General features: G+C 39.6%; 1 protein-coding gene across 2 annotated transcripts in view; it reads right to left on the bottom strand.

Annotated features, from left to right (window-relative positions):
* The window catches only part of osbpl5 (oxysterol binding protein-like 5), a 47,584-nt gene that overhangs the window by 8,596 nt on the left and 12,120 nt on the right, over positions 1-26,868 (bottom strand). Inside the window, exons 3-16 of one of the 2 annotated variants that reach the window (XM_031740833.2) lie at positions 11,400-11,555; positions 11,112-11,185; positions 9,942-10,022; positions 9,602-9,703; positions 9,190-9,393; positions 8,704-8,788; positions 8,439-8,601; positions 4,172-4,385; positions 3,882-4,066; positions 3,149-3,230; positions 2,088-2,186; positions 1,781-1,877; positions 1,513-1,611; positions 49-146 (exon numbers count right to left, since the gene is read on the bottom strand). In XM_031740833.2, the coding sequence (XP_031596693.2) occupies positions 49-146; positions 1,513-1,611; positions 1,781-1,877; positions 2,088-2,186; positions 3,149-3,230; positions 3,882-4,066; positions 4,172-4,385; positions 8,439-8,601; positions 8,704-8,788; positions 9,190-9,393; positions 9,602-9,703; positions 9,942-10,022; positions 11,112-11,185; positions 11,400-11,535 (1,719 nt within the window). In that variant the 5' untranslated portion in view covers positions 11,536-11,555. The remainder of the gene's footprint in view (positions 1-48; positions 147-1,512; positions 1,612-1,780; positions 1,878-2,087; positions 2,187-3,148; positions 3,231-3,881; positions 4,067-4,171; positions 4,386-8,438; positions 8,602-8,703; positions 8,789-9,189; positions 9,394-9,601; positions 9,704-9,941; positions 10,023-11,111; positions 11,186-11,399; positions 11,556-26,868) is intronic. The other variant, XM_039614720.1, reaches the window with a different exon arrangement.

Here is a 26,868-nt window from a genome sequence, read left to right as displayed (position 1 = left end):
AAACAACCAGTGAAACAAATCTTTCATTTCTTTTTTCAGAAAATATACCTTCAGTTTAAACTCCAGCTCTGCTACGCATTTGGTTTTCTCACACTCAATGGTAACTTTCCCTCCCAGCTCTAGTGTCATAGTGCCGTACAGAATCCCTACGACAGAGAGACAATATTGCAGCATTAGATCAGCAAGTTCAGCAGAAGGAAATTCATAAATTATTGGTAGAATTTATCATGTAGGCAGTTGTAGTGAGTGCATTCCTGGGAGACAAGATGAAGGCAATAATTTACAAAATCCTAAAGCAGACCCAAAATAAGAAACTTAAACCTGCCTTGATTTATATATCACACCCATCATCCATCTCGAACTCTGACTGTCTGCCATATTAGAGTTCGTGCTCACAGCGAAGCAGAGCTTCATTTGATTTCCAGTACCTCAGACATATTGGCCAGAACAGATGGCTGTAATATTTACAGCCCACACAGATTATATCAGTTTGGTCAGATTTCATTGTAAACACAGTAGATGAGCTTGTGTTCTAGCCTCCTGTAGTTTGTGTGCTGTTGCAATGATTGGTGAATTATATTGTAAGAATGAGGAGATCAAACAGAAACCGCTAGAATCAGCGTGGTACAGCAGATCAATTCAGCAGACAGGACTTAGAAGCAAAAAGAGGTATTGTTTTCAGACAACACGGATCATACGTTTATGAATTCCACTTCTGAAACCCAACTTAGTAGATGCCATGCACATTACAGATCCACTAATATTGGGACCGTGGTTCAGGGGGTTGGGAAGCTCTTGTAACCTGAAGGTTGCCGGTTCAATCCCCAGCTCTGTCTGTCTTGGTCGTTGTGTCCTTGGGCAAGACACTTCACCTACTGGTGATGGCCAGAGGGGCCGATGACGCGATATGGCAGCCTCGCTTCTGTCAGTCTGCCCCAGGGCAGCTGTGGCTACAACTGTAGCTTGCCTCCATCAGTGTGTGAATGTGAGAGTGAATGAATAGTGGAATTGTAAAGCGCTTTGAGGGTCTCAAAAAGCGCTATATAAATGCAATCCATTATTATTATTATTATTGTTATTATTATTATTATATCCTCCTCTGTTCATGCACTCAGTCACACTATCTCAACTGATCCCCAGACAAAGTTGAGCCTTGAAAAACTGGAGATGATCCAGTATCTGTGCTTTCTGCAAAATATAAATTACTTAACATCTCATATCTTCTTTGATTGAACTACTTATTATTATAATCGCACCATAAGTACCGAACATATTCTAACCATGCAATTGGAAGACTCAAGGTTTGTGAAGGTGTTTTTAATTTAAATTATCAATAAATACTTGGACCTTTTAGCACCGTATATAATCCTTGCCTTGAAAACCTCCACATATTACTTTTTTCCAAAAGGATGTTGCGGTATTAAGAAGATTAGGGAAAGATACTGCTTATACTAACATAGCAACAAGGACGTGGAATGATTAGTCGAGTAGAAGGTAATGCATATTTATTACCTTTGCAGTGAGCATAGGGCATGGTGATGACATACTCCTCATCCCTGCTCAAGAACAGCAGCCGGGCTTTGCCATCTAGAATAGCTGAAAGAGAGTTACCTACAAAAGCAGGAAAACACAGAAATACGGGGTTATTAGTGCTTTTCATAGACTGGGCTTCATTGTGACGGTGTTCTTGCATGCCTTTTTATAACTGTACACATGTACTGAATCTGTACCAATCATCTGGCTGAGAGAAATGAATTAGATCCTGAAATATTAACTGTACCATAGAATTTGGACTTGGCCAGGATGCTTCCACTAATAGAAAATCCATCCTTCCTATTGCAGACATAAAAGGCAGAGATGGGTGGATGGTGCGACACCTGGCAGAGGACACAGAGAGAGAACGAAATCTGAGCAGCAGAGCGAGGCAAAAAAAATAGTCAGATACCCTCTGGCACTTATTAATTTTACACTTGCTGCATTTCACAGGTGTTTGCTCAGTGTGTTTGTCAAACTGTGCAAGATATTTCACACGAGACATGAATCATGTCCAGTTCTGGTACGCCACTTAGCTACGAGTCTGATTTAACCTGTTCAGCTATGTAGAAAGTGCAGCTGTTGGTCTCTGGATGGAGCCAGCAGCAGCGAAATGTCTCCCCCAGGATTGGATTGTAAGGTTTTTTCAGACCCTGTAAATGCAGACACACAGAGAAATGCTAGTGTTACTTTAAGCATCATCCAAAACAAAGAGGATTTCTTTCCCAGATTAAACATCAAGCTACTTTAATTTTTTGTTTTGCTACTGTTTAGCACAATTCTTAAGTAATAACATGATTCTGTCCAGTTTCACATAATAAGCATTATTATGGAGTGCAGCGCCACTTATCCAGAGAGCTACAACACACAGTTCTGTGAATGTTAGGCAATTACTCCAGCAGTGGAGCAAAGTTTGTGTTTTGGTAGCCTGATAATGAGAGCTTCTCAAGAATTTATCAGTCTACAGTTTCCCAAAATGAAAATGTGCTGAGCAATTCCAGATTAATCGACACACATTATCTGCTGGCTCAGATTCCCAGAAGCTCTGCTGCCACAGAGGAAATAAATTTCTAACCAGTGGGAATTGTCTCCTGACATTTTTACAGCGCAAATGGACCCTGAACAGAGACATTTGTCAAGCAGCCAAGAAATAAAGTGTTACTGAATATCATGTTAGATGATGGTGCGCCCACAAAACTAAAAACTGCTAACACTTAGAAAATCTTCCAGTGGTACTGGTAAAGCCACATGATAGAGGTTGTTGTGCAAATCTATAACTGAACAAAAAAAAAAAAAGGACTGAAGTGTGCCCATTCAGACTTTAAAAATGTAGGAATCACTAAATATTTGAAGCTTTAGGTTTTTAGTGATTCTGCTCTGATTCATGGTGAAATGATATTTAAAAGATCACCAGCTTGTAGTATACAACATACTGCATTTCATTTAATAGTAGTGATGCACTGAAAAGCTTTCACATTACTTCTAAAAACAGGATGTCACTGTAGTCTCTAACAGGCACTGAATGGATGTGCATCTTGTAATCAGGTTTGTTATATAGTACAGCTAATGTGATAACAGAACTATACAAGCTTGTTTTGGAGAAAACGTATCTTACCTTGGGCTTCTTGTAAAAACCTGATAAGTACCACCTCAGCACCTGCTTGATCCGACCATATGCACTCTCTTCCAATGAGGCTCTGTTGTGAATAAACAAAAAGACAATGTTATTAAGATTAAATAAATAAACAAGACATGCATACAATCTATAAATGCAAAACAAAACACAGAGTATCAAAAAGAATCATCCGATTTCAAAAGACTACATTTTTTGTAAGTAATCAAAATAGAAGAGTGGAGTAAATTTTAAAATACATGGCTAAATATAAAGCAAACACACCACTTTGCATGATGTGCACAATGAGTATTATAATAAAGCACCACAAAACCTGGTGTTCAATGTGTCTTCCTCCAGATGCACGGCACATGTCTATACTATAGTCAAACTCGGCCCATACTTTTGCAAGTATGTCTGGAATGACTGGAGCCACTGCTGCTGTTATGCTACCTGCAGCCACTGCTGCTGTTATGCTACCTGCAGCCACTGCTGCTGTTATGCTACCTGCAGCCACTGCTGCTGTTATGCTACCTGCAGCCACTGCTGCTGTTATGCTACCTGCAGCCACTGCTGCTGTTATGCTACCTACCTCCATGAAACTCATGCTTGTTCTAACAGTATGTGTTTTGATCATTATAGTTGAACAGCTGCAGAATTAAAGCACTTTGAAATCAGGTGATTCTTTGTGATACACCCTGTATATTCTTAAGTGAAATCACTAAGATTTACTGACTGTGAGAGCAGATCTGCATGATAGTAGTAGTCAGACAGCTTGTCCAGGAAGGAGCGCGGCTCCAGGATAAAGGTTGGAAGCACCACCTTAGACAGGTCCATGCCTGGCCGCAGCTGCTTCAGCAAGCTCCAGATCAGGCCCTTGTTTTCCTCTGATACAGTCTCCACCTGGGATGCCTCGCCAGCCTAAAGGAACATGCACAGAGGGCAGGTAGCTGTGCGTAAGTAACATTAGAAAAGTAATCAGGATGGCAAACAGAACTGCAAGGCAAACATAACAATCAGCCTCACCTCAGCCATCTCCTCTGTGCTCTGCTCTACATATGCTGTGGCCTGCGGCCCAGGGGACAGCTCATCTGATTGGTCCACATCGCTCTCCTCCGTCAGTCTCCCACCGTTCTCATTGGCTGCAGCGTCCCAGTCGTCATGAGCCTCGCGCTCCGATTTATCTGAAAAGCCGTCATGCTCCATGTGGTGATTTCCCAGCAGCACTGTGTCATTCAACCTAGTGAAAAGATAAGCAAACAGGTTACAACTACATTAATAATAATGATAAGCAGCCATTTTATCGCTGCTGTATGCCGTGCTCTTGAATACCCCTTGCAGAGGAGAAATCTGATAGTTTCTCACTGGCTTGATCTTTCACTTGTGCATTATGATGCATAAGATCAAGTGACTTTTCAAAAGTCACTTGAGCCAAAGTTTTGATGACTGCCTTGCTAGTGGAGCAGTCTCTAAAGAACAAGAAATTACCTGCCAAGAACATTACAGCTCTAAATGGCTTTGAACTGATGTTCTCTTGTATCCTCCTCACAGTTATGATGAGTACGTCTGCTACTTTAGAGAGTATGGATGTTAATATCTTTGTTGACCTCGAGGGTTGATAGGACAGCCAGATTACAAACCCTCACATCCACATATCCCACCAATTAAACATTGGGTTTGAATTTACGTGGCTACAATAAAGATGCACAAACAAGTTAATATATAAACATGCAAGTATTGTATATACAGACAATACTCTGAATATTTGAGCAGTTCAACTACTTGTAGGCTCTGTGCTCCAGCACTTTCATTTTAAAACAACAATGGATAGTAAAGCACCACTGCAAATGAAACACGTGCATTTTAACAGCATGCACAAATTTTAAGGGCCCAAAAGTAATTGGACAATCGGCTACTAAGTATTTGTCAGCACACAATGTAAAACGGTGAGTTTTTAGACTCACTGGGGTTTTGCCAACATGATCATTTACAAACATGTAAATCAGCAGCACTCAGTTCTATGGCACACCTGCGCTGACTTTTTTATTGCTGTCAGCAGCAACAGGATGAGGGATGAAGTATACAGGAGATTTGTGTGTCCTCGGATTCACATGGAAAAAACAGAGAAACAAACAAACAAAAAAATCCACATTATACAGTATTTTATTATCCACGTGATGATGCATAATATTCGCCTCACTCTCAATCAACTGATCCATTTCACTTACTGAGAACCAGATACAAGCAAAAATCCCACATCAAGAAAGACAGATTCTGCTGGTGACTAAGATTGAAGACCTCACACCATCACCGACTACATAATTCCCCCCAAGAGAACTCATTTGACTGGTTTTTAAGGGTTGAGGACTACATTTTCCCCACAGTGAAAATCAGTCACAGAACTTGTACAACAAAAACAACATACAACTATCCAAACACATATGGTCTGTGCAGCAAATGCTTACACTAACCCAAAAATAAACTCGAGAAAATAATCATCTTAAACTTCATGTTGTGCCGAGTATGTGTTTTCAAGCTGTGTGATTTTGCAATCTGCAATAAAAAGGCCCAGACCTCAGACCTCCTATCCCTTAATCAGAAAAAAGGGAACAAAATATGGAAAAAGAAAAAGAAGAAAGTCATACATCAGCTTGTGAACTGTCAAAGAAGGAATGAGGAAGAAGTGAGAGTGAGGGGCGGGAGGGAGAGATTTATGAGGTTGGTAGCTAAAGAGGAACAACCTACAGCCATTTTACAATTCAGACAGTGGAAGTCTGTGGAGAGAGACTGCAGAGTCCTAAATCATGCAAAATCAATGCCGACAATTTCCAAAGCTTGGTTTCCTAACAAACACGAGCAACCGTTGGGACAGTGGAAAATAACTGCATTGTGCTGCAAGCTTTCACAAGAACATACAGTATTAGGATTGTGGTCACAGCATACAGGGAAATAGCCTGTCCAACAACAATGTTCAAAATGCCCCAGGGTTTGCCAAACCTGAACAGTCACATTCCAGCTAACGTTAACGTTACTTATTAATCCAAACACACCCAAAGGCAGCTTTCCTTACCTCAAAGTCTTAAAACATACAGACAAACTCTTCCTCAAGGATCAAAACACCACCAGTAAATCCAATCACAGATGCAGCCTGTCCTTGTCTCCTCTCCTGTGTGCGTGTGTGAATGTTTTCACTCTACTCCCTAAAAGAAAAAAAGGTGACGCTCTGTTTCTTCGATTCTGGCAAACCTGCTTCCTGAATGCGTGTGCGCTCGTGTGTGTGTGTGCATGCCTGCAATGGCTGTGCTGCTACCGTCTCTGTCTGGGTGGTGTACGGCTCATATTGTGCTCCATCTTCCTGCTCCTCTGTCAGTCATGTGACTGGTTGGGCTTTTGTGATTGGATGGGAGAGGAAATGGAGAGGAGGTAATGCTGGGATGGATGTCCGGAGGGAGGAGGTAAGAGGAAGGGGAGGTGTGAGGAGGAATGAGGCTTCTAATGTTGGATGTAAACCGTACTAAAACAGATCAGAATGAGGGCTACATGACCAAATAAACACACTTGGAGCACATATTTATACTGCAAATAGGATTTCAGTGGCAAACAGGACACCTTATGATTTCAGCTATTGATAAACTTCATACAAAGCCCCAACTGAGCTTTCTTGTTTCACAGCAAATACTCAAAGTTTTATACTGATTACGCTCTATTGTGTGTAAGCTGTGAAATTAAGCCTATCAAGTCCAATGACTGTTTTTCATAGACATTGGTCAAGTCTCAGAGTGCCTAATAAGCATACTCTGACAACATAAATGGGAAATGGAAGGCATTTCCCACAATCCTCATTGTATCCTTCCCTTTTCCCCATTATACCCAGATCTCAGTAAAACACATTTTTTTAACCACTTTCACAAGGTCAGACTGTATCCACTCACACGAGCAAAATGCCAAAACTTTGCAGAATCCATTTTTCCAGCTTTATAAAGGCTGATAACATTTGAGTCACAAAGAAGGGCACAATCAGGACATGCTCAACAGAATCTGACATGTCGCAACAGAAAACGCAAGGGTGGACTAATGATGGCTGTATGCCATCATACCCTGCTATTGTGCATGCTAGTAATGAGCCAGAATTATCGTTATTAGTCGTGCCCACACTTTTCCTATGGCACAGTGCTCTGCTTTCTAAGCAAAATCTACTTTGAATGCACAGACTGCCACCAACAAAAATACATTTCTATTTTTTAAAATATAGCTTACACAACAGTTGAAGTCTATGTAATTTTTTTATTTTTTGGTTCTGGAAACTGCTTGGTTATGATTCAATGATGATTTAAAAATAAACTGTCCCTAACATTATGAAGTTAGCCAACGTTGGATTCAGCAATAATGTCTCCAGAGAATCCATGTTTCTTCATCCACTGTTCTGAGCTGACCACCAGAAAGCACAGAGGCTGTATGTGACACAGCATGGAAAAAGCCAGCCAAAGAGGGAGACCGCAAATCCCAGCTGTGCACACAAACAGCCAAGCAATGACACATCGACCAGTCTCTCCAATATTTCCAGTCTCTTCACTGCCTGCAAGTAGCTCTGAAAACTATGTCTGAAAAATGTAGCTTATTAAACAGTTTGATTCAAAAACTAAACACTAAACTAAACAGAGCACTATTTTGCCCCAGGTCCTAGTCCAGCAAACCTCTTATCTATAAGGTGAGATCCTGCCCTCAGTTCAGCCAAGCATACCCGGGGGTGCTATTCAGCCAGTGAAATTTGCCCCTTAGTGATTCTACCGACTTTTCTATCTTGAGCCCATGGCGATAATGGTGTGTGAATTGTGATGAATCTATGGTTTCTTATAGCCTAGCAGAGTTTTTAAATAAGAAGCTTGATCACATACAAGTGCACTAAAAGTGACTTTTTCCCTAGTTGCATTACAAAACTACAATAATTTAAAGAACAGACACAGTTTGATATCTCCTAGTTAATAATGTATAGAGAATAAATAAAATAGATAAATAAAATCTGGATTTGACGTTCTTGGGCTTTAGCCTGAATTTCACATGCTGCATCACATAAGTGAGAGTACCATGGGAATTTCTGACAGTGATATGAAAAAAAAAATGGGGCAAATGGTCAATAATCAGAATCAGGATCAGAATACTTTATTAATGCCTAAGGAAATTATGTAAAGCGTGAATACAGGAATCATTGATAATCCAATAACAACAAATTATAAAAGAAAGACTCAAATCAATCATATGTCCGTGGATCTAGTTGTGTGAACTTATGACTTACTGCAGCAGCTCTGTATCAGTGAGTGCCGTGGACTGCAGCAGGTGCAGTATATGGGAGGACTCTGAAGTCGTGCTGATATCTCCTTCTTTCCCAGCTTTGGCCGTCAGCTTGTAGAGGCTGGAGCAGCTTAGAGCCAGCTCCAGGGCATCCATCCAACACCGACCTGGAGAGCAGATTTTTTTTTTAAGGGAAGAAGGGTTGATCAGTTTGGTTGCATATATAGTTTCATCAAACATGCAAGAAGCTGCACCTTCTGAAGCCTCACCATCAGACTCAGATGCAGCTCTGAAGATCAGGTAGTTACTGGGTAGAGGCTGCGTGATGGAGCCAACGTTCTCTCCTTTGGGACCCTGAGGATATGGATCAAACACTGACTCACGCTTCATGTTGTGTATTCATGTTGCACCAATTGAAACAAATGGCTCTCTCAAGGGCCATGAGAATTATGCAGCACTAAACGAGATAATTATCATTTAGAAATAACATTTATGGCGAGGAAAAAAAAAGAAGACAGCCAGTTTCTTTTTAATACAACCACTAGGTGTCATCCAAGACAGATTTTTTTTTCCTCGCACACAGTAACATGAAGTAAAATTATTACTACACAAACAAAAATAAAATCAGATTTAGCTGTCTAAATACACAAAATATTAAATTGTCCTAATGCTGAGTGAACATGTCAATTAAAATCTAATCTGTTTTTGATTACATAATTTTAATTGGACTGAATAAACCTACAAATATGCCTGACCTTGACAGCCCAGATTGATTTTTCCAGTGGATGGTACAGCTTGAAGCAAAAGCCGTCCTTCTTGGAGGGTCTCTCGATCAGCTTGCATGCACTGAGCAGGATTGTACCCACCCAGTGATCTGTTTTGGGGGTCTTATAGATCAGAAGAACTCCAGGCTTCAAGGCACACCACAGTCTGGTCCAACTTTTTAAAGAGCCACGGATCTAAAGAAGCATGAGGGATGAGAGTGGAAGCAATTTAGACTACAACTAAATAAAGTAAAGAAAATGAAATATGTTAATTCACAACTGCAGCATATTAAATATTAAGAGCATTAAAAAGTAAGAGGGAAACTGGGAAGTCGATATGTAATGACATCAGTGTAACATCAAGGTTATTATTATCCTGGCCGTTATTGCAATAGTCTCACACCTTTAACCAGTTGGACATGATGATGACGCTGGGGTCCTTAAGTGCAGTGGACAGTTCTTTAGCTGCTCGCTTCTTCTCTTGCCTATAATTCTGCTTTTGGACCTTTAGAAGATTATGAAAACAACAGAAACAATAATGAATGATCAGAACTGAACAAAAGACTGATATCAAAGTTTTAACACTAGGTGGAAGCAGAGTCAAACTAACTCTAGCGTTCAACGTTCAAAGACTTAACATAAAAGGTATGCATTTAAATATTTGAATACTGCAATGTGTAAAATGAGCATGCAAATGAGTCAACACAGCTGTTGACCATCTCAGGCAAGGATGTGACCTCTACCTTGAGAGACTCCTTCCGGGCCAGCTTCTCGGTGGGGGAGGGGCAGTCCTTCTCAACACCATTAAACATCCTGGACTCAGACTGGAGGCGGGAGTTAAGACAGAAAGGAAAGAAAGACTTAAAGGATGGACAAATAATCCTGTTGGGAGGGATTTTAGTTTACATAAATTTGTGGTTAATAAAAGCTTAAATGACCTTATTTGTTTTAATTGGGAACGACCCAATATTTCATTGTTTTCAAAGGCTTGTAAAGAGGGGTGGGTGTCCCTTTCAATCAGCAAGGAAACTTGGCAGGCAGTCATTTGTGGTGCTGTGACCACACACCCACTAACCTCCTTGGTTAAACAACAAAGGGTGTACTGAAGTAAACAGAGATTAGAATCACAGTGGTAAGTAATTTGCAATTTCACTGTGATGTGCAGTTACTTAACCACTTGTTCTTTATGCACTAACCCAATATTATCATCGGGCCCACACAGTCATTCTGTACCATCCAAAGAGAAAGCCATTTTTCAAATGTGGTACACAACGACAATACAGGGTAAATGACAACATGCGAGGGTAAGGCTACTCTCAGTATTTTGGGGTGACTTCAGGGTGGGAGACGCAGCTGCGCATGTGAATTATTGCACATATAAATAGGCAATCTTGCAAGACGAGGCAAAGCAACATGAGGAGAGGAGACGAGACAGGACTATTACCCACTGCCACTGGAAACGTTTATTTACCACTCCTAATTCATATTTATACGGACGGAGACAGATAGGATAGTTAGCACTAATACAACATAAACAGCACCAGGGCAAAATAGGTCTGGGAGTCAAATACATGGCTCGTGGTCCTAAGGACACAGTTCCCACCACTGGCCTGAGATTTCAAATCCCTCAGTTTTATATTTATTCTTGTTTTGTTGGTGCTGTTTAAACACAATGTAAAATTTTCACTTCCTTCTATATTTTTTAGTGACCCATTTGTTAACCCCCCCAGAAACTAAGCCTCAACAACTGCTGGATTTCCCTACAATAAAATTCTCACAGATGTCTCATTCTGCTACTACTATGAGCAATCAGAGAGAACTAGTCATCACAAAAGGCAACAATGTGCTCTCACCCAATGAGACATTAATAGTCAACTGTTGAGGACCTGCCCAATCAGGAACTGAGTTCTTACCTTGCTGCCTGGTGATAAGACAGGACTAAGTTCATTACTCAGCATGGAGAGACCGTTCCTGTCTGTCTCACTGCCTGGTGGGAACCCACAACACACAGTCACATATAAATGAAAAAAACTTGCTGACAAACAATTAAAGCATGGCAGTGCACAAAGCAGTTAAGAAGGAGCAGCTGAGGTTTGCTGATTAATATGGCATAAGTATGTTTCACCACAGCGCACCATACTTTCTCAGACACTGGATATTTCACAAAATATCACGTTTTGTCACACATCTTGGCCTTGTACCTGGGCTGAGGTTGTAGAAGTCGTTGTCTCCTCCATAAGAGAGGTTCCGGGTGAGGGTGCGGGGATCAATTTTGGGCGGGGAGGTGGCACTGGGGCACAGCGAATACCTCCGATGAAACAAATTCTCCTCCTTCATCTTGGCGGCCTGCTTCTCCTCTGCAGGGGAGAGACGCAAAAAAGAAAGAATGGAGACAAGGGAGATGTAAAAGGGAAGGAAGAAAAAGATAAAGAAAGAAATCTGTAGTTGGAACAAAAGAGAACTTTCAAGTTCTGAGCCTGCATGCATTAGTTCAACCAATATTTTCATTTACCGATAGTGAAATATCCTATCTTTACAGATCCCCCTCTTTTGAATCTGATCTTCAACCCGTTTCACTGACTCTCAAACTCCATATTTATTCACTTCTTCTCTCTGTCTATGTCAATCCATAAGAGCCCCCACCCTTTCACTTGTCTCCTACACTAACAAAGACCTACTGTACGAGGACATGTAAGGCTGTTCACATAATGGCACTGTGCATGGCAGTGACAAGCAGTTCACACTGTGTATTGTCAGAGTAAATGACAGATGGAAGCCTCAAGAAAGTTCAGTTAGTCTGACCACAGACATCTACTGTGTCCAGCCACACAAACACTATTCTTATTGTCCCCATTTCAAAAACACAGCTTCATCAGTCCTTCCCTACATATCCACAAAGAATTATCTTCTAAACAGTTGCACATTTCCACCCACAAAAAGGGACAAATGCAGCAACTGCACATGTGTACAGGATCAAGCTGTAGCTCTGCAGCTTCAAGCCGTTGTTGTGCTGTTGTTAATTTATAGCAGTGAGTGGATGAGTCATACTTATAGACCACCTAGCCCACATAAAGAAAAAAAAAAAAAAAAACACACACACACACAGACACACACACACACACACACACACACACACACACACACACACACACACACACACACACACACAAGAATCTATACGGGTGTACACATGCTGTATGCATGCGCCTGTTTTCGCCACCACTGAGCTCAGAAACGATTGACAAGTTGCAAACTATTCTTAGCACGTTATTAACGACTGCTGAGGGTCACAGCAGTTTCCAGAAAGATCGTTATACTCAGCCAAATAGATGTCGAGCTGATCGTAGCAAATCAGAGCGGACTGTAAAACAGGCAGAGCGGAACCACCTGGGTCTGTCTGAACAGCTACACTCTGTCCCACTCAGATCAATATAATCCCATTCATTTTCTCTCAGTATGCAAACACATACAGTAGACTCCCCACCTACATAGTGGTCTCGCCTACAAGCCTCCAATTACAACACTGAAGAACAACGGATTATATAAAATTCATTCAAAGAATGTTTTCACAGACTGATTCATCTTTAACTCTCCCACATTATTCCACTGTGATTAGACAGATGCAGGTGCAGCAGGAGAAAATGTACATATAGGTATTACAGACTCCACCGATTCACCTGAATCTATAGAAATTAGTAAAACTGGAAATTACATTAAGTGCTGGAGAACTACTTGAGGACCTCCCGCTACAAGTGCATTCTCGCACATATTAAAAATACAAAAGCATTCACATCAGTGTGCTCGTCAAACCACTCCCTACTTCCCTCTATTCTGCACCACTGACTCATTCCTTCAACCTCTTGACTCCCTGCTGCTTTCTAATCATGCAATCTCTTCTACTCACTTTTTCCCCCACCTTTGCATCATCGTTCTTTCAAAAAAGGCAGCTATGAATGAGCAAGACATGACACAGAAGAAGATAAATTCAACAAGGAGCTTTTTTTGTCCTTGTGGGTCAGAGCTATAAATAGCTAATGTTTTGCTGCAGTGCATGCGTGCATATGTAGTACACCGCTGAACCCTGAGTGGGGTGCAGACTGCATGGAAAAGAGCTTGAAGCTTGAGCATTACACAACAGCAAAACACAATGGCCTGCCAAGCTGCATGGTGACGGACACACACACAGAATTAATACCACTTACAGTACATGCCCCGAGTCAGACTAATATGTAGGCAGACATAAATACTAACAGGACAAACCAATCGCAGCTAGCTCTCACTGTTGCAGGGAAGGATTAGTTAGGAAAAAGACTTGAGTATGAGGACAGTGGCAGAGCAGACGGAGCATGGGTGTGGCATCCTTGCATGCATAATGTGTTTGTTCATGTCACCCTGTCAGTGAAGCATATATGAGACAGTAGTACTAATGTGTGTTTCTTGAATGATGCAAGTTTAAAAAAAAAAAAAAAAAAAAAAAAAGAACAGAGGGAGAGGGAGAGAGAGAGACAGAGACAGAGAGAGAGAGAGAGTGTGGCTACGCATACGTGACTGCATGCGCGCCTGCCTTGCTGCTGCAAACTGAAGGGAGGATTACATCTGCACATGATGTAGTGCCAAAGGAGAGATAAAAGGCTCCTCTCCAACAAGCGACACCAGCACTAGTGCCAAGGCACTGTGAATTACACAAAACACCCAAATAAGTTAGGAAAAGCATTCTTTTCATTCACTTGTATAAAAAGACACAAATGTATCGAACCAAAACACTGACCGTATTTATTCTTTAGAAGGTTCCAGTAAGGGCCAGCATATGACCTCTCAGACCCCTTTAAGACACTCTGAACACAGCAGGAATCAAAGCATTTATAGTTGTTCTGAGAAGCAGCTGGAACGAGGCTAGTGAAGTTGGAGTATTCTTCAAAGGGCATTTATACAATACTAATAATCACTGATATGAGCTGGGGTTCTCAAGTTACTTCTGGCATGATGACAAAAGTTTACAGAACACATATCAAAACTTCTTTCAATAACAATTTTAAAAACACTGAAGGAAATTATTACTAAATTCCTATAAAAAATAACAACAAACAAACAAGTGCATTGGGTAGATCTGCCCACAGCCTTCTCAGTGGAAAGAGAGAATGCAAGTTTTTTTTAGTTTTTCTTTTGGGGTTTTTTTTGTGCGTACACACACACACACACACACACACACACGCACACTAGGGTTGCCATTTACACTGAATGCTCGTTTTATTTTACAGTAAGCTTACCCACTGCTTGTGCACTTCCCTAGTCCACTTCTCTATTCTCATTTCACTTATTTTTTCCTCTTTAGTCAACAGGTTGGTATACTTACAAAAAAAATCCATGTGAAAACACAAAGACCAAATAAACACCCTCCCAAATGTAACTGAAAAGAATCAAAGGAAGAAAAAAATCCATTAGTCTGGTTAATGTGCACTTGCTGCATTTCAGCACAAAATGCTGAGCTGTGATTGACACGCGGGCCAGTTTCCCCTTGCCCTTCAGAAGTACTAATGCCACAAAAATATAAGTGTTGCTCACACTGATACAGTATTTCAGAGACAACAGACAAAATGTCACAGGACCACAACCCATGAGAATACAAAGGCAAAGGGTTTTCTTCACGCTTAGCCAGTTCTAACCCTTGACTGACCTTCGTTATACTTGAACACAGCACGCAACTCACCTCTTGACACTCACCGCACACAACGCAAAGTTTGCCAGGCTAGGCTAACATGAGGTTCAGTTATCACAAATGCTACACAGGTGCTAGACTAATATTTACACACTAATATCAACATCTTGTGGAAAAGATAAGAGTAAGGCAACAGCACCAGGCCAGTCAATGACACATATTCCAGTGTCATACATTAACCTTAAACTAAGAGAAGGACAGATTAAAAGAAAAAAACAACAACAGAAGAGTCTGACCCACAGTTACCTTGTTGAGATGAAAGCGTTTGACTTGCCGTCACATGAGGCCTGTTTGTTTTTAGTAATCATGGCTGGGAAGGCAGGGGAGTGGAACACGTATACATGTTCTAACCTGTATGTTATTAATTTGCTCGACTGATCTAACAACCATGAATCGCACATAGGAGTCTCAATGCGCTCACACAATACATTTTCAGAAATTATCTGCTCGGTTTTCCAGTAGCCACACGCTTTGTTTTTTAAGTGACAAGAGATCCTGTAACTTACTGCAGTTTGAGAGAAATTGTAAAGTTTAACTTCTTTTATTATGAACACATTATTCTTCAGTTAAGAAAGTTACTCAGTTGTCATTCTTAGAAAGAAAACCAGAACTGGCAAAACACCTGTATTGGTAGGTCACACTTTGGAAAAAAAAACTGGAACTCAGAATCAGCCAAGAAAATTGCAATTGGTCCAAGCTCTAGTTTACTGCATGTTAAAAAAAAGAATAAACATTCCCTGAGATAGACTGGTGACGTGTGCAGGATGTAACATACCTTTTGAATATGACAACTGGGATAGGCTCCAGTGTCCTGTGACTCAGAACAAACAGAAGTTAAGAAAGTGCATGGATGGATGAATGCAAATACTTCTTGGATAGATTCAGCTTCTCCCAGCTACACTGAGAAGTGCATGTCACCAGACACAGAGATACACCTTAAATTTCACAACTTAGGAGTGGCCAGTCAACAACATTAGCAGTAAACAGTCCATTATTAGAGAAGGAAAAATGTTTCTGGAATTAAAAAAATGAAATAGCCAAAATTCAACACAGACACATACAACAGTGTTTCGGCCCACTGATGAAGGACACTGTGGAATGGCGTTCTTTTAGCTGTGTTCAGATTAAAAACAAGGCTTCTATTTTGGTCCATATAACTTCCAGTAATCTTAAATTGCATTCCAACACCTCAACACACATTGGCCCTGCTATGTGCCAGAGCCTCAAAATGCAGAAAGCCAGCATCAAACCAGCTGTTCTTAATACGATGGCACAGATTAAGTCCATACACTCCCCCATCTTTCCATTGCTCTTCCATCCTCCCTTCACTGCCCCCAGCCATGTTAACCCTCATTTTCCTGTAACAACTGGATGACCACATGACCTAGATATATGAGCCGAACATAACATGCATTGACCTTTTTTTTCTTTTACTCCTGCTTAGGGACTGCTCAAAAAGTTTATATTCCTATTATTTGAAAAAAATATGCATAATTTCTCATCCTCAGCCACATCACGTGGAAAAAAAACACTGCTTAAAAACCAAGTCATAAAAAATGGCGAGGTAGAAGGTCACATTTTGTCCAAATTCATTCTGCATTTTCAACAAAAGTGAGAAGAAAAAGTTATAAAAAAAACCCTCCTTAAATGTTGAAAAGCTTAGATTTAAAAGCGCTCTGTAATTTCCATCCTTAACTACAAGCTGACCCAGATACTTCAGCATCAGTCAAGCATGTTTAAAAAAAAAATATGGTCAGTGGTCAAAAGCTTCACCAACCTTTAGAACTGCTTCCTGAATACAAAACACAAGGGTGCCTTAGAAACTGCTGATAACTACACACCGACTCTTAAACAAACAATTGTAGCTATTGTGTTTAACAGCACACGAGTAAGGTAGAACTACTGCAGGTCTTCTGTCACTGTAGGAAACAAACAGAGACAGTCTAATTTTGTAACTGTGGGAGGATGTGTGGTTTAGTGTTCTATTCTGAGTGTTGTGGGGGTGCTGGCATATTTTAAGGAACTGAAATGGAGAAAATGCCTCCCAACCAGATTTCCCATCTGATCTTACCTTAAATAGGAAAGTCCACTTCGGTCTATAAAAGACTGGGGTGGTCCCTACCCTACTTTATGCAGCAAGGTCAACAGCTGCACCCTATGGTAGTATTTTATGTGCTCATATTATTCTTCCCGATCACTTCAGTTTATGTTAAGGTCGGAAAACCTATCAAATATTATAAGTTATTTCCCTGGCCTGCTAAGAAGGGCTAAGGATTTGCCAGTTAGTCAAAGAGTTTCAAATGTCCCCGGTGCTTCAGGTTGGACTAGCAGAAGATCAAACCTTCCATGATAAACACAATTTAGAACAGAGGCTTCTGTCATGAAGGAGTAAATGAGACCAGGAGTCCCTACAAAGGGGGTGGGAGCAAACCTCAGAGACTTAAGAAAGATTAACCCAATAGATTTATCTGTAATTTGAACCAGTTTTTTGGTTTAATCAAAACAACTACAGATTCAAAACATATTCAGTGTGAAAAGTCAGACTCGGGTCAATAGTCGCTTTCCAAATTTCCATTCTTTTCACAGACATATTATTCTATAGAAAAATTTAACCTCTACCGACCTCTACCTTTTAAAAAAACGAGTAAATTAACCCTGTCTTCTTGTTGCTTAGTGTGTATGTGTGTGCATGCACGTGTTTTTAACATGACTGATTAAAAAATAAATACATTTAAAAAAATTATAATCACAATAATTCAAAGAAACGAGGTATCTAGAGAACACTAACTAGCAGTTATTTATTCTCAGAAACTCCAGACTGACATTATGCAAAAACAATTGCAGCTTTTGTTTTTGCTTTTACAGAATAAGTCTGACTAAGAAAGCAGGCCCCAAGACAACACACTGAAGCCATGTTTGACCTGGCAGACAGATCAAGCCAGCTGGCTCCATATACGCTGGATCCAGGCCAGGGGATGCAGTGTGTGAGAACTAGCCTTAGGCCAGCCTAGCCAGACTGAGTTGATGGAGAAAAAAAAAAAGTGGACATCAACAAGCATGCAAACATACATGGACATGCGCATGTAAAGAAAGAGCCTAGCTTACTATTCCAACTGTCAGACAACCTCAATAATTGACTGTGACATGCTGCAGTCTTGTCTTTGATTTGTTCTGACACGCTCTCCCTTGCTTTCTTTTTTCTGATGTTCCTCCTCTTGAAGCTCATGTACAATGCTGCTTTAGCATGATTAAGGATGTTGTTGGAGACGGTGAGACTAACCTGACATGTTAATGGATCTGAAAGTATGTGAAAATTAACATCTGCAGATTGACACCTCAATAAGGTACGTGCCCCAGCACATACAACACAAACACACTAACAAAATAACTCAAACATTAAGGCCGACTAGGAGAGAAGCCATGTGCAAAGATGATGAAGATTTATTTTAAAGAAGGAAGCAATCATGTAGCATTTTAGAACAGCTAAAAAGGTTCACTTCAAGCCCTCTTTAAGTAGTGTTTAAGTTTTACCGCCTTATGTACAAATCCTTCTGTTCAATCTCATGCCATTTACTTTCTGCTGTTTGTAAACACCGAACTTTCACTCATCATACTGTATGCAAAACTAGCACATTTATTTTAAGTCCTCTGTGTGTGACCTATTAAAAAAAATATAAAGATAACTAAAGTGAGAACTACGACTCCACATCGTAAATGTCCAACATGGGATTGCATTGGTAATCCACAGATGCTATTTGTATTACCTGTGCCTATGTGCTATAGCTGTGTGTGCTGTCACCATATGGCAGTGTGCATATGGAACTGGTAATATGTGCTACTTTTGTTGTCTGTGCTGGTGTTGCTATTATAGCTTGGCCCGTGCTACAGAGAACATCTTTTTAAGTCATAATAGACAAAGAATCTTTCATCGAGTCAATTAACACTTAATTTCCCCAAACCCCTCTCAGAATAGCCATCAAAGTTCAACAATGAATCCTGCATAGTTGAGCTGCTAACATTAAACCTGGTGGGTGATGTTTTCACTCACTGGGAAGATTTGCTTAGGGGAGATACTGTACTGTACTTTACCAGCCTTTGCTAGCAAGATCCATTTCAGGACGATACAATGCCAGACTATGTCTGGGAAGAAGATGTGTCAACAGCAATTTACTTTGAAACTACAGGACCAACCCCAGTTTTAACTGTCCTGATGCCTTAAGATGGAATGCAAAGCCCAAATGCTTTGTTTTTTCTCCCTTTCTAATAAAGCTGGGCCAAATGAGTGAAGTGAAACAATGCTGAGTGTTCTTTACCTTGTTGCTAAAGGACGGATGTCAAACTCATTTTACATCTTTGATCTTAAGTGGTCCAGATCAGCGAAATTCTTCTTTCTGTCAATATCAGTAAGTAAGCTTAATCCCTGAGATATTTTTTGTATAAGAAAAAGATGTGCAATTTTAACCTTATATCTCAGTTTTCAACCTAATATAGAAACTGCTGTATTTTTTTTTTTAAAGAAATATGTCAGCACAACTCTTTGGGCTTAAATGTTGACTGTAATATAATTATAAAGCATGAAGTTTTTGTTAATTCACAGAAATAGGCTTTTTAAAAAGTTTTGACCCATAGTAATAAAGATACATTTTTATAGTTGATATTTTTTTCCTGTCATTTAATCTATTACTAAATTCCTTTGGTGTAGTTTAAACAGTCATGGGGAGAGATTTTTAATTGTAGAGACTGAGCAAGGCCAATTCCACCCCCCAGACCTTATGTTTGGCACCCATGGTCGAAAAGCTACAAAAACACTTGAGTGTAGTTAAGTTTAGTGCGGTGTGTGGTAGTAAGTATGATAAAACAAGTAAAAAAGCAATGTGTGCATAAGTACTGATAATAAACGGGATAAGAAGTACAGACAAAATTAAAATGACCCCACATATTAACACATATGTATTCTATATTTAATCTAAACTCTGGCTATGGGAAGCCAAGCCTCCACCACTTCACCACTGCAATCTGAGAACCTACGTCCTTCTTCACATCGTTAAATGAAAACTAAAAAAAAATAATAAAAAAATCCCAAAGTCAAACTATGCAGTTCAAATGAGAATGAATTTATTGTCAGTGGCACTCTAATCATATCTTTCTTTGCCTTCTGTTCAGTTCCAAGTCCCTGCATTTCCATTCCAAAAAAAGAACTAAAGCCACAAAAAAGCAGTCAGTGTGAGCCAATTTTCTTATCCCTTTGCATCTTGAATTAAATATTACTGCAACGCAAATTAGATACAGTCTTTTGCTCTACTTCAACTTGCTGTGGTGAATTAAATGCCCTGCAGCTTTATAACAGTATTTTTATAGCACCAAACCCTTCTCTGTAAGAAAAGGTAACAATAAGTTATAAGAAACCTCAAAAATTAAATAAAGAAAAAAAAAAAAAGCCAGCCTCAGTAGCTAATGTGTGCAAAACAGTGTTCTTATCTTGCACCCAAAAAAATGTGCACACTAACTTATTTTTGGATTCATTTAATGTGTGCATTGGCTAATTTTGCTCTTATCACTGCATGTAATCAATCAGAATCATGCCAACACGTATTTATATATAGGAATCTATTTAGCTCAAGCTGTAACATAGAGAAAGTGGTTAATTTTAGTAGCATCAGAATTTTGTGTCCTTTAATTAATTTCTTTATAAGTTATTTATAACAACAGCAGAGTTTGTTTTTGAGCCTAAATGAACCTGTGTGATAAATCAGCACAGGTTATGAGCTTGGCTAAGTGTGGTCCTCAGGGGAGACTGTCTCTCTCTGCTGGAGAGACAGGAGGTGTGAGGGACTGGAACAAAGATGCCTGCCAGCAGAGAGAGGGAGGCTGCGTGGCTTAAGATGTCAAGGGATAACGGATGACAAGGTGTCAGATAGATAACGGTAATGCAAAAAACAACCCAGAGAGAAGATGAGAGCAGAAGCTGATTGCAGATTCCTTGTATTATAATATTCCAAACACCAAATTATGTCTCATACTTTCTGCAATAAATAATCCATTTTCACTGGAATGTCTGTTTTCAACCTGATAAAACTCTCCTACTTCTGCTGATTTCTTATCAGCTTGATATGTCATGGCCAAAAGATGAACTGACTGATAGTCAGTACAATATCTAAAAGAAGTGTTAAAGCTACGTGACTTCATCAATGAACAAACAGGAGAAAATGCAAATGTTCCAGGGAAAATAAGCAGTAAGATTAGAGTTCCATGCAAGTTTTGAGCGTGTGCTGTTACACACTGTTCACTTTAAAAATACTTAAGCCTGATTAATGTTGCTGGCTATATATCTACATGGTCAGTGCATTCTGGTGTACAGGAAATCTAGACAGCAAAAAACACAAGCAAATTAAAGCGCAGCTACTGCAAAGCTATATCTACTGCTGTGCAAAAGTCTCAAGCCAAAGGGAAAAAGGTGTAGCAATTTATTGAAACGTGCAAACATAAATGGAAATACCGTGCATGAGGCAAAAATAGAGTTTGTGCAACTCTAACAGACTTGAAAGTCAATATTTGGCACCTTTATTCTTCAATACAGCCTGAACTGTCTTAGGGAAGCTTTACTGTCATTTCTTTTAAGTTGTCTTCAGGAATGGTTCTCCAGACTTCTTGAAGGATTCCAAAGCTTTTCTTTGGATAGCGGCTACTAGAGCTGGGCGATATATCGAGTTTTTTAAAAATATCGATATATTTTTATACGAGATATAAGATGTGACAATATCCTTTATATCGATATAGTCTGTGTTACGTTATAATTATAGTTGTGGAGCCACAAGTTTGCCTCTCTTTCGTCCACTTTTGTCTTTACGCAACGTTACTCGACCTCGGCTCTCCTTCACTGAACACAACTCCCCCTCCTCCCCCATCGCTTCACCTGCAGGCAGCGACAAGATGGACACGGCAAATCTCCGTTAACGAGTTACTGCGCATCGCCCCGTGCGTGGGGCTGGCTGGACGGCGTCAACGTGTTAATGAGCTAGCCACGCTAACGCCATGCAGCCCAGAGGGGCTGCACAGCCTAAAATCCTTTCATTCTCTCAAAAGTTGACTGCGCGCCGTTTGTATGAATTCTGGTTGTGCTTGATGACCACGAACCGATTTTATGTGATACACAGCGCTCAGCAATCTGTCAAAAAATGTTTTAGTTCGACTTTGGTAAGCTACGGAGCTGCACCGCTTGATGGATTGTCGGAGCATTACGGCTACCGAGGAGCCTCGCGGAGTAATACATACTGTGCTTCAACGTAATATTACCGTATTGTGTGTATATAAGGACCATAAATGGCACCTGTTAAGAGACGTGGTTAGGAAGCGGATTTCAAACTCCAGGCTGTCAGTCACGCAGTAGAAGTTGGGAACAGAGCAGCTGTGAAATCTGTCTTTGTTATTATGCTCAGCGTCTGATAGTTTACATTTTGACTGCACAATTGTGAGCTCTTTGTTATGCACAAAACAACATAGTTTTCTTTTATTTATGGAGCATCATTATTTAATAAATGCTCATAATTTATTTTTGAGTAGTTTTTTCATGTACATCTATGCTGTATGTTAATAAAAGTGCCTGTGTGACATCTGGGACACAGCTTTGACTAAGAACTCTCTTTTGTTCTTACTTTATGGCTTTTAAAAAATATCGAGATATATATCTTATATCGCCATCCAGCTAAAAAATATCGAGATATGAATTTTGGGTCATATCGCCCAGCTCTAGCGGCTACCTTTTGCTCCAGTTTCTGTCAAAATGATCCCACGCTGGTTCATTAATGTTAAGTTAGAGGCTCCTGGATGGCTGATTTATGACTAATAGAAAAACACACTATGGAGCACTATCCAAGTATGTTTTTAGTGCACTGGCAGCATGTTTCCATGGCTCCTTCAAAGTTAAATATAAAGAAATGAAGGGTGGCTTCAGACTGTTGCACAGTAGTGGACACATGAAATAAGAGACTTTGTTTACATCTATGAACCAACTTTCAGATATTGCATAATTCCTTTTGCTTCAGGCAAAACAGTTTTTATGTACTTCCCTATCCTCTACCATAAAACTAAGAAGCAAACTTGCAACCAAAACAAAAAAAACAGTTTTTCTTAAGCCTCCAACAGTACAAATGCTGAATGAGAGCACTGTTTAAATTAATCAACACTGCATTTGTTGGAATCATTTTCACAATCCCTGACCTGCTACCCTCCTCGTATCAGCATGGAGCTCCTTTAATTCTTCATTCCAGCAGTGAGGAACAGTAAAAGAGAACAACAAGCAGAGTTCAAAACAACTTTTACAAGCTGCAAAACTCATTTTCTGGGACAAAAACACAAATGCTCCTTGCAGTTCACTCTGTACTGGACTGCTGGGTGATCTCATATGCATACTGAATGGACAGTGCCACAGCTTGTGGTTTGTAAAGCATTTAATGAGAAGTAATTGGGTCAACCTGCTACAAGTTCTTCCCTTTGTCCAAACAGTCACTTGATAGTCCTGTCACATGAGGAATTAAATTAACATAGTGTGATGAGGGCAGACTACACTTCTGTTCATCCTGCCCAGCATTTAATTGAATTATACTGGGAGACCAAAAAAAGGAAGAAGAAGAAGGAAACAAAACACAGTGCTGTACAGACACCATAAATAAAAATGCAATTTACTGTACGAGACCTCATTTAGTTTGTCACAGATATAAATCCCACATATGACACAAAGGACAGTAAAAAGCAAGACTACGCACATAACTGGAGAAGAACTGCATCATGTTATAGTCAGGAGGTTTGTCCTTTGAAAGATTTCAGGGGAAATCAACAGATGAACACTTCTCACAGATCGTCCATCCACTTTGTTTTCTCGTCTCCCGTCTGCCACCTGCCCTCTTTCTGTCTCCCCATCATTCCCACAATAACGAACACTTATGATGCTGGCAGGAGCTCTCAACTATTCACTGACACAAACAGCCAGAGTGCTAATCTACAGCAAGTCTTTGCTATAGATACAAAGGACTAATGTTTTATAGTAATACTTCACCTAAAGATACTACTTTCATAACTCTTTACTTTAATAGTTTTACACATGCCTTAATGATGTTTAGCCTTGTAAACAGATTCTGTTTTATTTGCCAATGTGCAAGAACCTCAACTACTTAGATTTATAATGGCACTGTAACTGAACTGTGTGCACATAGTGGTACATCATTTCTGCTCATATTATGCTGTTTCATACTGAGTAGGCAGTTCTTATAGGGCTCCACATGTCACCAGTACTCTGGTGGTACTCTTCAAATCACGAGAAGCACAATAAATATACATCACATTTACTGAGTATTGTTCTCATTAACTTAGGTCTTTTTTTGTTTATTAAACATTTTCTCTGAATGGTGTTCTACAATAGTCAATGCAGATGTCATTACCAGCTCTCCTTTGATTTATTCTATCTGATAACCACTTTGGATTTTATTTGTTCTTTAATTACAGCAAGGTCAGCTCCTGATTGTATAACTATTCTTTAATGAAATGACTCCAGGCAAACATTGTGTAACACTGAAGCCTACTCTAAGTTAAATTAAGTTTTATTGATCCCGGCAGAGAAATTCATTTGATGCATTTAACCCGTCCTAAGAACTAGGATGAGTTTGGCGCCAGGGGACCAACTCTACTTCTCTAGCCAGGTTTTGTTGAAGAGCACTTTGAAAAAATTAATTTCGCTGATGAAAGAAAAGTCACAGAGGAGACAAGAAAAAAAAAACACATGCAAACTACATATAGAAAGGATCGGTAATGGATGGTGATCAGTCTCAGGACCTTCATGTTTTGAAAGGTCAGTGCTAACTGCTAAGCCTGTGAACGCTAATGTAGAACATTAAATCAACCATGTTATGCTAAATCCAGTAATTTGTTGCTCAAAGCCGTTTGTTTTTTAGCATTAAGAAAGCCTAAATATTGATTTCATCCCACTGTTAAAAATTTCCATATTTCTAAAAAAAGAAAAACATTAATTGTTATGGTCTTTTGTTATTTGGTTGGAAATTTAGACTATTAGATTATTGGTTAAATGTGCGGCATTTGGCATTTCAGTACTTTCCTAACAAAACATCTTTATCATTCAACCACAATTAACTTTAGATTTGAGCTGACAGAGATATTGGATACAGAATATTACAACAGTCTGCCTTCTCCCCACTTGAGTAAACAAAAATGTGATCATCGCCCTGCGTTTAAACTGGTGTATACTGGTGTATGACAAACAAAGCTGAGGTGGCAGAGTGGAAATGTTTAGAAAATTGCATTCAGGTTCCACTTCTATGCCATAAAAAGCTCTTGTGTTTCTCTCCTTGTACGCTTTACATCTTTATCCAGTGTGTATTGTGATGCAATCTGGTGTTAAAATGATAATCATATAGTTTTTGGATAATTTAGTATCCACAAAAATAGTTGTCAGAAGTAAGAAATCTTAGTTCTACTAAATTATGGTGTAAAAGTGGCTGGATGTGAGTTAATCCGGAACAGTTAAGAGATTTCAAATCCAAATTGCAACTGGACTCAATACATGCAATTAAACTGCAAAAGAGCCAAGTAACTATTTATTTTTTTAGTTTAATTAAATAACTTGGCCCAATCACATCTAATTCATGTTTGATTATTCTGTATTCTATGCAAGTCACAAAGACAAAAATATTTGGTATAATTCTAACCAGTCAGTATTTGGTATGATTATCTTTATTCTTCAACACAGTCTGAACTCTTTTAGGCAATCGTTCTTGCAGTTTCATGAAGGATAAGAAGAAAACTCGCTGCTTTTTGTTCCGCTCTCTTAAGAAGTCAACACCACACTGTAGGGCTGTGGCATATCATAATGTCTGTGATAACATGGATACATTTTTACATGATATAAAAGTCACATTTCACAATATCCATGATATAGCAACACAATTTGATTATTTCCCTAGCATGCCCAACAACACAAGCCCAGGAATGTCTGACAGCTAAAGCCAGGTGTCGCCAAGTTTTTGGCTAATAGCTCTTTGGAAATCACCTCACTGTTGCAAAACACTCTTTTATGCTTGTCAAATTGTGCCATCTTTGGCATTTTTTCACTGAATCAGCTAAAGAAATGGGAACAAATGGGACCACTTTAAAAATTAGAAGAAAGTCTGGCTCCTTGAAAGCAAAATATAAAGATTGGCTCACATATTATTTATTGTATTACACTGAATACTGAACTTAAGCACGACTTGAAAAATGCATATATTTCGCAAGTCAAATCATAATTGTGTTATCTGTGAGAGAAATTGCGGTTAAATATTTTCCCGCTGACTGTTCAGTCATGGAGTAAGCTCCTAGGTACCGGATTTGTCTGGTTAATGTGTAATTTGCTGTTAAAGCACACATGCTCCAAGCACATGCCAACGTAAACAACTTTGGCAAGGCTGAATCTGAGCTCTTCCGTACTGAACCGAGTTGGCAAGTGCCTCTTTTTATAACTACCACGGCACGGTCTGCTACCACCCTAGGGCTACGCAGAAACACAAAGCAGTACCTCTAACCTACATAATGGCAACACAATTTCAGCACACTGAAAGTAAAGTAAGATTACTGTGTCATTATAATTATTATTCCCACAACATCTAAGTGACATCTTTCACAGTAACAAGGCTACATTTGTTAAGTAAATGAAAATCGACGGTCACCATCTCTAGACAGATGTGCAAAAGAGCTAAGTGAAATCTGTATTTTGTACAGCTAACGTGTACAAAGATATTTTTATCCTTCCAGGAGAGACAAAAATACACAGTGTAATACAGAAGACTGAAAAAAGCCAGTAACTAGTAATTACATCCTGCCTCTGTATAAGAGACCACCATGTTCCCCAGGCAAACTGCCTGTTTTAGGGCTTTGCCCATCTCAGAAGTATCCATCTGAGGCCAGCTGTC

The sequence above is a fragment of the Oreochromis aureus genome, linkage group 7, assembly GCF_013358895.1.
Source record: "Oreochromis aureus strain Israel breed Guangdong linkage group 7, ZZ_aureus, whole genome shotgun sequence".
In the NCBI taxonomy this organism is placed as follows: Eukaryota; Metazoa; Chordata; class Actinopteri; order Cichliformes; family Cichlidae; genus Oreochromis; species Oreochromis aureus.
This window is presented reverse-complemented; position numbering and strand designations above follow the sequence as displayed.